This window comes from Asparagus officinalis, chromosome 3, assembly GCF_001876935.1.
Source record: "Asparagus officinalis chromosome 3, Aspof.V1, whole genome shotgun sequence".
Taxonomy (NCBI): domain Eukaryota; kingdom Viridiplantae; phylum Streptophyta; class Magnoliopsida; order Asparagales; family Asparagaceae; genus Asparagus; species Asparagus officinalis.
This window is the reverse complement of record NC_033796.1, coordinates 10,631,956-10,643,956: the sequence shown is the minus strand read 5'-3', so window position 1 is coordinate 10,643,956 and position 12,001 is coordinate 10,631,956. Positions and strand designations below refer to the sequence as shown.

Sequence of the window (12,001 nt, the reverse complement as noted above, 5' to 3'; positions counted from 1 at the left end):
GACCAGATCAAAGGCTCATGCATGCAACAGATCATGAACAAATACCAAAGTCCACGCTTTTGCAAGGAAAAAAACAAAGCAAATCATAATAACGGCGGACATTGCCATCGCCTTCAGAGGATGCACTAGGGTTTCGTCTTTCCTGTTGCGGTCTCAGTCCTCAATTGTTTTAATCATGGTGCTCTGATACCATTTGTTGTAAATACCACAAGATAATTCTAGGGTTTTCGAAATTAATTAAACAACAATAAACCCTAGAAAATATAATCTAATACACATGATTAATACAAAGAGGAAATTAACAATAGATGCGGAAGCGTACCTGGATCCATGAATTAATTTGTAGAAAATTGCCGAAAGGGTTGAGATCTTCTAGTGTGGATGGCCTCTCCAAAATTCCTCTCTAGATGAGGTGAAAAGAAAATAGAGAACGTGCCATTAGATTAGGGACCATGACCCATTAAGTAGTTGCAATTTCTAATTTGGCCCATCATCAAATTAGAAATTAATATTTGGTATCTACACATTTGGCCTATGAAACATTCAATACCCATTGACCCAATTTACCTGGTTGATCACTTTACGCGGGTCAACTTTAAAGGATAGCACTGCACACTAATATCATATATGTACTCACAATTTAGATTTAATCCAACAATCCTTTCTCAGGATCATCCTATGCTTGCAAGAGAGTATGAACGTGTGAGGGCTGGAAAACCTCCTGTAACTCTGGAGATGTCACGCTATGGATTGGAACCTCCTCCCATGAACAAGCGTAATGATGTAACTGCTTGGAGGCTGGCACTTAAGAATGCTCAAAGCCTACTACAACATCAAGTTATAAGGTGTGCGCTTCTTGTAGATATCCCCTCTTTCATAGTTTCTTTGTGAAACTGTTACATTGGTGGAAATTTTACTATAATGAAAGATTATTTTTATGAAATACAGCTCACACATCTGCTTTATCAGTTTTATTTTGCCATTCAGATTGATAAGAATCCTGGTAGAGTCAGCTAAATATGCATCAATCAAAAACCTATGCAAGAAAAACAACTTTTGTTTGCTATCCAGATGGACCCATAGCATTTTTAAACTATTTGTATATATCTCAGTTCTAAGATTATTATATCTAATTTTCTGAATGGCATAGTCATCCACCTGCAACTAAGTATGGACTAGTTTTTGAAATACAATTTGTGATACTAGTGTTAGAAAACAAACTTCGCTATCCTGTTTTTGTGTGTTCATAAAAGTATGTGAGTGACAACCACATCAAATAGTTTTCTTTCTATTAGCGGACAAGTGCATAATCATTTGATGCTGGTTATACACGCGTATACCAGTGTTCACAAACTATTATGGTCTTTTTCGCTTCTTATACATGACCACTTGTCTAATTGAACTCGTCACAGTAGAACCAGTCAATGTGGACATGATGACTGACAGTTACCATGTCTGACCCTTATCCTGCATATTATATAAATTTTATGCTTTGCATGATTATAGCTGTTAGAAGAGATGCAAATGCAATGTTTTGATGCATGTGTTCTGACTGAACTAACTGCTATGTCAGAATGGAGAATCTTGAACTGATGCTGAAACATGGCGCTGATGTATGGAAACTCCATAACAAACAAATGGAATTGTTGCTGTCAAGGTGAACATATTTCTTATTTACAGCTTTTTACCGAATAGAGATTCTCTCCATTGAACATTCTTGTAAGTTCAACCAGAAGGCAGAAAGCTGATTGCAAATTCACGATACCCTGACTGTTATGTCAGCTGCCATTGTTTGAACATTGTAATTTTGAAAACCGAAATTCTAAAAATTACATTAATATGTGTTGAATCAACATATCAGTCTCGTTCTACGTTGATTTACAGTTCTAGATGCCCAATAAAGGAATTATGGATGTTTGTACACTTGGTGCATATGATTGTCCTTAATCACATGAACTTTGTATCTCTTCATTCATGATCAGGTTCATACTAGACTAAAATAGACCTCACATCATGAAGAAACTAGAGAGTTTTATTTGGTGAATCATTTTTATATTCTCCTCACCAGGATGCAAGCTACAGCGTCAGAATACAATGAAAGGATAGAAGCTGTCAACCGTGAGAGGAAATATCACCAGGTGATTTTTTTTTAAATCTCAACCTAAATAATGCCATTTGGATTATCATTTGTGTGCATGCAAGTTCCATATTTTCTCATATGAAGGTGTTATCAGCAAAGTACAGGCGTACAACTTAATGCTCTGTCTACTGAATGGAGGGAACTTTGTGAGAAAAACATAGAGATAGAGACCGTGTGTGCTGAGATCCAGAATCGTATAGAACAACTGAGACTAGAAGCTGCAGAATGGTATGATTTCCTCTAATTTTTCTCGGGTTTGTTTCCTTTCATAGTTTTACATCTTACTTGACACTTTTAAATGCCTTCCAGTGGTCTTAATTTGGATGCTAATATGAATGATACTTCAGCAATGATCGTGGAGCACTAGGTAATCTTTTCTTCACCAATTATGCTAAATTTTTTAGCTATTAGGCAGTTGGTGTATTTTGTTGTCGTTTTGAGTTTTGAGTGTTCACAAAAGCAGTGTTTTTCTTTTGTCGTATTTGTATAATGTATTGGTGGATTGGGTGGCAGTGGTGGGGATTGGGTGTTTTAAGAAACAGAAACAGAAAGGAAATAGGTAATTAAATCATTCTTGCAATTTGGTGGTGAGTACTACCTAGCAACTCATAGGTAATCTTATTCTTCTTGATGCTCAAACAGCCTTTTGTTGGATGGGCTGATCTTGTCATGGTTGAATTATGCCTGGTGAAACTTGGGTTGCCCTACTTTCTTTCACTTACACAGGGTCAAGAGGGAGGACCTCTGTGATTTTGTTGCCTTTCTCATTTTCCTCTTGAACCAAAAGAGAACCACTTTCCTAGTTTTATGCAAGTTTTACTCTGCATCAGGCCAATGAAACAGCTCTAGCTTACCTTAGAATTTTGTGCTTCTTTGTCCTCCTCTTCCTCCGTTTCTTTTCCTTTTCCTCCAAACTTCCTCTCAAGATCGATCTTGCTGACATTAATATCTTATTTCCTAACAATTTGTGTTTTAAACTTCATACTATGAATAGTTTACATAACAAACGCTGGAGGTCTTAGATGTTATGTTATTTTTGAATTACTGTTGGCAAACCTGTAGTGACGCGTTCATCCCAAATTTGTGGGGTCCACAAACCTATATGTATAACCATTCAATTTTATGCACTGCATAAATTTATGAATAGCAAATAATTAGTATAAATGTGCACTGGGTGGAGCTTCAGTTTTGCCTATTTCAATCTGCGAATGGAGAATTGGAAGATAGGGCCTTGTGAATTTTGAAGCAACCAACGAGTCACTAAATGTTTTAGTTGTTTACCTATGGTTTAATGATGTTGCTTTTGCTGCTGCAGGTAAAATAAGGAGGTTCCTAAATCATAGATTTTCCGCATGCTTGCGCTTGGAATTTTACCCTGCGATGTCCGAAGCTGGCTGTGACTTCAACCTTAAACAGGGGTCATTGCTGTGCCATCCTCATCCCTTTCTTATGAATCAGTGCGATTGTAGTTTGGGCTTTTTGATCTGGGCGTCTTCAGTTATTTTCTAGTATTGAAAGCATAAGCTTGATGAATTCTTTACCAAAAAGGGATTTTTGACAGCAACTTGTAATGGAGAATACACAGAAGTATTGCATTGTTGGGTGAATTTAGACTGATTAAGCTTTGTCATTTCAATTATCATTTAACCAACTTTTGGTCTCCATCTTATTTCAAATAAAATGCATTTGTTTTAGGGCCTTGTTTTAATAAAATAACGAACTTTAGTCACTCCCTCGTTGTGGTGATATGTAAATATCAAATGTAGTACATAACATGCCTCAAACTCGTCAGAACATAAAATATACTGTTAATAAATTAGGAAACTAGCCTTGGGTAATGCAACACATTCCCCACATTGCCTCTGCTTTGCGCTTGAGAGTAGAACAGAAAGTTACTTGGACTATGCAACACAAGTTCGCTTCTCGCGCGCTATAGAGTTTGTGTTTTAGGTTACATGAGCCGTTTTGACTTGTAGGTAACAGGTTAAAAGGGCACACATTAAAAATGGCAAGAAAAAAGAAGGCTTGATCTATTCGCTGAGGGAATCTGTAACTGAATCTGTAACTTCATACAGTTGTTCAATGCGACGGTGTTGATGTAAACAACAACATACTACTCAAAACAGTGGAAAAATTAATGTCACTATAGTAACGCAATTCAAAGTCTCATCATGATACATGCCTCCCGATCGTCTTGCTTTGAAACTTTTCTACAGCTTCGCGTGTCTCGTGTACCAGGAAACAGGTTTTGTCAGTGCACTATCAAAACCTGCAAGCATCCATGGTATCAATAGCAGCGATCACGTTGCCTTGGCCGATGTCTGTCTAAGCAAATGGATTCCCATGACGAGATGTGCTAGTGCCTTGTGCGTTTCTGATAATATCACTATAAACCATTCAAGAGATGAAGGCATAAATCAAGTATGAATCAAATAAGCTTCTGGAAGCAACTTACGAGAACATAGAACTAGGTTCTTGAGTTTCCACGTATGGTACACCTGTAAAATTGTAAATGTTCACTGTGATAAGGTAAACGGAAAGCCAAAATTTTGATACAAATGCTAAGAATTATGAAGCAACAGTTATTGCAAACAAAGCACTTACCTTGGATGTTGGAACTCTGAGGTAACCATTGTTGAGTAGGCAGTAGGCACCCCTGGAGTATTGTTGTCTGTAGAGAGCTCATATCAGGGAAAGTATTTATGACAACACTGACTTTTAATTGGACAGAAAGCTATTATTAATTGCAGAGACATGCTCAAACATTTTTAACAGAAACATAGAGTTCTCATTGTTTCGCAAAAGCTCCTGTACAAAGAAAACACTCAGCTCATCATCATTGCCATCCGTGCCTTTTCTCATAGATATCATGTTCACTTGAAAGGAAGAGTTACCTAAGTTTTCATAACTAGTTATCAACTTGAAATTGAAAATACGATATGACAATGTACTTCCACATAACCCTGCTTCAAATGCTGAATAAATCTCATTTCAATAGCCATTCTTCTGCCTAATTAAGTTTCTCTGAATATGAAAACCTGTAACACTTCTGTCTAGATTCTGCCAATATAAGTTTGGAGAAATAGCAAACATGTATATACAACAATAATTAATCCAATGAAATATTAGTTTCAGTACGTTTTTTTCGTAGTTCATTTCAAAACAACCACTTTGTATTGGACTTTTATATTTTCAAAGTTGTCAAGTTGATTAATACTAGGACCCATGGCCTCAGATGTACAAACAAAACATCATAAACCGATCTAATCCTTTGCATGTATCACCCTCTTACAAATTAATAAGCCAAATAAGAATTGTTGTCAAGTTAAAATAACTTTCTTTATTGGACGTTTAATTATGAAAATTCTGATATTGAGTCATACATTATTGTCGGCTTCCGAATCCAAATCATATGATAAATCAAATGATGTAGGTACACTTGACACATTTATGTATGTGTATATAATGTTTGTTTTTTAATTCTTAATGAAAAGTCCTTCTAAGATAATCAGGTGTCCAAATGTTTTCACGAGTCACTAGCTATCAATCCAAACAATCCCAGGACCATGATATAGGGAAGTGTAAGGCTAATGTTGTATTATGCTTTTCAAAAGAAAAATCATGCCACTGAATAAACCATATGCTCATACTTCCAACTATAGGCAAAGGTTGGAAATATGATTCAGTTCCGAGAGTTAAGAAAATACGTGTCTGTGCCGCTTTTAGAAATTAAAGCTATAAGGATTCATAAGAAAACCACAATCAAGAGGAAATCTATGAAAAACATGTTATTTGACAAGTATTTCAAAAGAAAAGATTAAGAAAAAAAAAGGAAAAGTTCAATCCAAGATAAACATAAATTTTAAGTGGGCTTCATCAAATTCTTACACAGTTCACAACTTGCATAATAACCAGTAATTGAACCACAATTTTCATAATAACCACAAACAAACACAATTTGCATGCATCAAATTATCTAGTATTACTTCATACCCAATATATAGAAGACCCCAGAAAACAACAAGGTCAACCCAAAAGCATTTATTTCGGTGATTTCCTCCAAATATTTCTGAAAACAATAGAACCCAAATCAAATAATCAACAAATTTCCATAATTGAACACTTCAGGCAGCCGATAAAGGACTTCAAAGATGTGTATAACTTTGAATACTGAAGTAACTAAAAGCAAAGAATCAACCCACAAGATGAAGTTAAAAACTTACTTGTTTCCTCAAATATTTCGTAGCACGTGTATTCGGAAGTTTGCATTTCAAAAAAGAAAGAATATAAAACAAGGCAAAGAAAAAAAACTCTTGACTAAATTCATGATAAAAAGAATTTTTTTTTCCATGAGACTGACTTGCAAGTAAAGGACTCACTCTTCTGTTTGCCCACTTTGCAACAATAATCTGAAAGCAAATAAACAGATTTTTTTATTTTTAAGTAAAGGCAGGAAATACTCTGTGTTTGATTAATAAGCTTCTAACAAAACATCTCCGATTCTTTTAACTTTCTGCCACCAAGCAAATGAATATCTATTTGGAGTGAAACTAGAGATACAACTTATGGTCCTTATCCATGAAAACTTCTTACTCTGGGAAAATCTGCTGGAATGGCAAGTTTAAGATATGAGATTTTATGCTCCAAGCAAACTTGCTATTTTCCGCATCGCATATTCAAGATCAAGCATTGAGATATCTCAGATCCCATAGAACAAACTCAACTATCAAATTTGATATATCCTTAAAGTATATAGATATTCAACTAACATTTTCATGGTTCCCAAATCTGATAGAGATAAAGCAAAAGTAAGTAGATATACTGATCTTCACAAAACAAACTCTACTACCAAATCTTTAATAACTTAAGAATGTAGTAAACACGTGACTAATTATTTTACGGTCAAATAAAATGCACTACATAATAGAGAGCACGTTGAGATTCTAAACCTGCTACATGGATGCACTAGAAATGACTTTACGCTGGATAGCTCAATTTTTTTTTTCGTTGTGTCTTAAGTGGACCAGTATATTGAAAAAGCATAATTCTTTACATGCTTCTGAAAACACTTGGGCAGCATTTGAAGCAATCTATTCCTTAACAACCCTATTTGGTAGCTTGTATCAGATAGTGTAGCATGAAAATCATAGATATTACCATTAAAGAATATCATTAAAGAATGATTAAAAAAATACCCGAATTCTTTACATTTTCGCCTTTTTTTCCAAATAATATGCCAGAATTGCACAAGAAGTACCAACTTTAACAGAGAATTGAAGAAAGGTGTAATTTTTTTCACCTCAAATTTAGCAGCACCTTTTCTTGCCGACCGAAACGCCGCCGAAACGTTGCCGAAATCAGTCAACCCCTCAACCACCAAACACACGGAATAGCTCCGGTTCTCCACGGCTCTCCGGATCCTCTCCTTTCTCCCATCCATTATGTAAGGATCCATAGCTTCGATCACTTCACGGCTGCCCAGCTCAATTGTTCCCGCCCTGTAAACATCCAGATAAGGAAACCAGCGGCCGTTGCTCAACCCGCTATCGGGTTCGGATCTCCGCTCCATTTTCATCAGGCGATCGATTTGGTCGCCTTTGGTGAGTAGTTCTTCGACCGTGCCTTCGGATCGAGTGGTGGCGGGTTCGGAGGCCGAGGAGGAGGCGGCGGCGGCGGCGCGGAAAGGGGGGAACCCTAACCCTAGGCGAGAGGAGCGGGGGCGAGGAGAGGAGAGGATGTGTCCTTGATGGGGGGGTTTGCATCTGGATTTATTCCGGTTGAAGGAGGAGAGTGGGATTTGGGGGCAGCGACGAACTCCGATGGGGGATTTGGGGATTTTGGGATTTCTGACGAGAGAGAAAGAACGGGGGATGGGGGGTTTTGTTTTTTTACTTTTTTTTCGTGAAAATAAGCGAGGGAAATATCCCTCCAAACGTTTTGGCGATGCAGATGAGTAACAGCGTCGTTAAAAATAGACTTTTAGCGACGCTTATCTACACGTGGCGATATATGCACACTATTAGCGACGTCAGGCCTATAACGTCGCTAAATATATATATTTTTGCCGACGAAAATAAAAAACGTCGGGAAATCCATACACTTTTACCGACGCTAAGGGGGTGTTTGGTTGCATTGTTTTTGAGAAATGTTTTCTTAAAAAGTACAAACAATGTCATTTTTGTAATTAAGAGTTTTCTATAGATTTCCACAAACTGTGTTTGGCTCAAAAAAGATTTACAGAAATGTTTTCTGTAAAGTATAGAAAAGTACCAAAATTTATAGAAATTGATTTCCTTCTAAAATGGGCGGAAATCTCTTGGAAATCTGACGCATTTATTATTTAAATAATAAAACTCATTAACACTTTTCTATAAAGTTCTCACTTTTCTATAAAGTTGGTGGTGTTTGATTACATTTCTATAAATTATAGGAAATATTGCTATTTTCCCAAAAGTTATGAGTCATTTTCTTGTTTTGAACCAAACAAGCACAATACAAAAAATAAGAAAATTTGTACTTTTTAACTTCTTAAAACTTTTCTTATAATTTTTTTAAGAAATACAAGAAAATCAAATTTTAGATGGAAAACATTTCCTATAATTTATAGAAATGTAACCAAACACCCCTTAAGTTAAAACGTCGCTAATAATATACACTTTTAGCAACGCTAATTAAAAACGTGAGGGAAAATATATGTTTTGCCGACGCTAACTAAAATCGTCGGGAAAAACCCAATTTTTGGCGACGTATTTAAACATGCGTCGGGAATAAGCGTCGGGAAAAATGCAATTTGTTGTAGTGAGCGGCGCACAACACTAAAAAATGCATGTTCCGCCAAAAATTAATATTCGTATAAGCTCACTTCACGTGCATGGACCGTGGTGACCATATTAAGCACATGATTCTCGTGCCTGACGTGAATATTAATGCTGAGTATGCTCATTTCACATAATAGTTAAACAATAGAGAGTAACTTAATTTTCTTACGCTAAAGTAAAGGTGTTACTTCAAAAGATTATCTTTTTAGGATATGTGAAGCCTAACTATTAGACCAGTCCTATACTTCAAAATGAAGAGGAACAAGATGGAACAGGAGGAACAGGATCGACGACGACGAAGTTCAAGCAAAACGACGAAGGGCACATTTTGACTGAGTCGCGGTCGACCGTGCATGGCGCGGCGGTCGACCGCCGAGTGCACAGACAAACATATTGCTGAGAGCTAGCTTCGCCGTTGTTGACCGCGGCATTGGCGCGGTGGTCGTCGCCAAAAGTCGCAGAGAGCTACCATCAGCAGGAGGCTTGGTCTCGACCGCGCATGGCACGGCGCGGTCGCCCCAAAACTCCAGAGACTCTGATTAGGAGAAGGATTCGTCGCGATCGACCGCGCGTGGCGCGGCGGTCGACCGCGAGTCGGTTTTGGCCCAGTTATAGTTTTTGACCTGTTTCCTTTTCTATTTGTAAAACCCTTAAGTCTATAAAAGGGTTGAATAGGGCATGATGTAAAAGAGACGAAAATAGTAAAATTTTCTCCTGCGGCGGCCGTGGACGTAGTTTCTCACATTGAGAAGCGAACCACGTAAATCTTGTGTGTTTGTGATTGATTGAATTCTCTCTTCTCTCCTAAATCTCTATTTTCAAATCGCATCAGGGGGGTTGTGCATTCCCAACAAAGATCAGCGATGACAAATAGAATATATATAGTCCCACGTTTACTACTAGTGAATATGAAAACGCACGTAACTATACTTTAGGGCCTGTTTGGATTTGTAGGGGGTGAAGGGAAGTTAAGGGAAACTGAGAGAAGGGAAGGGAAGGTAAGGGAAGGGAGTTCCCTTCCCCTTGGTTACACCACAATTTGAGGGATAATAATTTTTATACTATTAGGGGGTGAACCAAGGGGAACTAGGGTGAATTAACTTCACCTCCTAAGTGTTCCCAAACAAGGTGAATGATTCCCCTAACTTCCCTTCACCTTCATTCCCCTCAATCCAAACAAGCCCTAAGTGTTCCCAAACAAGGTGAATGGAGGTGAATGGTTCCCCTAACTTCCCTTCACCCTCATTCCCCTCAATCCAAACAAGCCATTAAGCTAGTTGAGAATTAATAGAGGTGACTCCTACGAGCAATAACTAAAGAGCATGCAATTTATAATAACTTTACATGAAGCATGTACCTTCATGACTAATTAGCTCTGACAGAACAAGCAAAGCAAGGATTAATGGTTTTATAAACACTTAAACCCACAGTTGATCAGGGCAAGGTACAGGTCAAGGTGTCCTAATCACATGCATCTGTGGATACCAAGGAGCACAAAGATTCTTGATTCGGGCCTTAATTAGTTCTCATCTGATGATTCTAAGGGACACTTGGTTACCACCACTCCTCGTGCAATTACATTATCAATCAGAATTTAATCTATCTAAGCACTAGTACTCTAACCATGATTAGTTTAATGATTAATGCATATGGGAGCCACGTAACCCTCGTGGTCTGACTGAGACATTGATGTAAGCACCGTGATGTTAGTTATTATTTATTCTTATCTTTGTTGATAATCATATCCAAACTGTACATTTTATTTTATTTTACGTTATTCTGTTTATTTTACTGCAAAACTTTACATTTTATTAGATCACATCCAAATCGTACTTTACCTTGTAGTAGCTTCTCACTAGGATTCATCACTGACAGGCCCATAAGGAGCTTGGACCACTTTTCCCTTGCAACGGAGACACTGGGCCCAATCAACGCCTGTTCCACATGCGTGAAGCCCCCAAAGGCCCATTTGAGTAGTCCTACATCAATTTGCAGCACAAAATGGATAGCAACGGCCCCACGTACCCGGATAATTTGGAAGTTTGACCGCTTTAAGTCCAAATCCGGAACAGAGTCGGATTTGGACGCAAACGTGTGTTTTCTCCTTGACACCTCGAGGAACATGGACCTCACTTGTTGAGAAACTCTACCAACCCCCCAATAACTTTTATTTACTTCACGAATGTGATTGAGATCCTCTTTAATTAACTGTTAATTGGAGATGATCCGATTACTCAAGTCGTAGTATTTTATTCTAATTTCAAGGACTAGAATGTGGCAGTGGCGGATCTACAACCTCTTGAGTGGTGGTTCAAAATGAATCTTAAAAAATTTTCCAACTATTTTGGCGGATCTACAACCTCTCGAGTGGTGTTCTACATGAAAGATACTCATTGATGACGACAGCTATGGCAGTTTTTCTTTCATTTTCCAACTATATAAACCACCTTGAACTAATTAAGCAAAGTGGAATATATAAACCTCCACAAAAAAGTTGAACCCTTAAACTAGAATGAACAAAATGCGATGGAAAAATCTAAACAAGTGATATATAAACCGCCTAGAAGGGTTCTACATGAAATTTTTTTTACTGAGGTGGTTCAAGGGAACCACCTTGAACAAAGGTGGCTCCGCCACTGGAATGTGGCCTCACATGATTCTACTATTATCTAGAAAATCATTGTTATCTTGAAAACCGCTTTCATGAATAGTGGAAATCCAGCGTGGCCACATTCTATCCATTTAAAATGGAGTACACAACTACAATTTGAGTAATTTGACTATCTTCAATTATCTCCTAATTGAAAGGGATCTAAATCCCCATGAGCCCATCACTGAAATAATTAAAAAGTATATAAAAACTCTTTCGATTGTGGGACTCATTGCAGGAACTAATGTTATTAATCCATAATAGTAATAGCAAATCTCTACAGCCAAATTAATGAGCAGGAAAGCTTTTCCCGCTTCTTCAGCTCAAAAAAAATCTCTACAGTCAAATATGCTAGAATCTCTCCCTCTATCTAATTCCAATAAGAAGAGGGAA

General features: G+C 37.5%; 1 protein-coding gene and 1 long non-coding RNA gene across 3 annotated transcripts; one reads left to right on the top strand and one right to left on the bottom strand.

The window, feature by feature from the left end:
- Window positions 613-3,801, top strand: LOC109832950 (pre-mRNA-splicing factor SPF27 homolog). The gene is made up of 6 exons (XM_020400450.1): window positions 613-845; window positions 1,574-1,657; window positions 2,069-2,138; window positions 2,235-2,368; window positions 2,450-2,507; window positions 3,456-3,801. Exons 1-5 carry the CDS (start codon window positions 628-630, stop codon window positions 2,505-2,507), a joined length of 564 nt encoding a protein of 187 aa, XP_020256039.1. The 5' UTR covers window positions 613-627; the 3' UTR covers window positions 3,456-3,801.
- On the bottom strand, window positions 4,120-4,829 carry LOC109832074. Of its 2 annotated transcripts, none has more exons than XR_002244630.1 (3): window positions 4,745-4,829; window positions 4,596-4,638; window positions 4,120-4,526 (listed from the first exon to the last, which is right to left on the bottom strand). It is a non-coding gene; the product is annotated as an uncharacterized LOC109832074 (long non-coding RNA). The 2 variants fall into 2 exon arrangements; XR_002244631.1 differs by having other exon boundaries at window positions 4,121-4,514.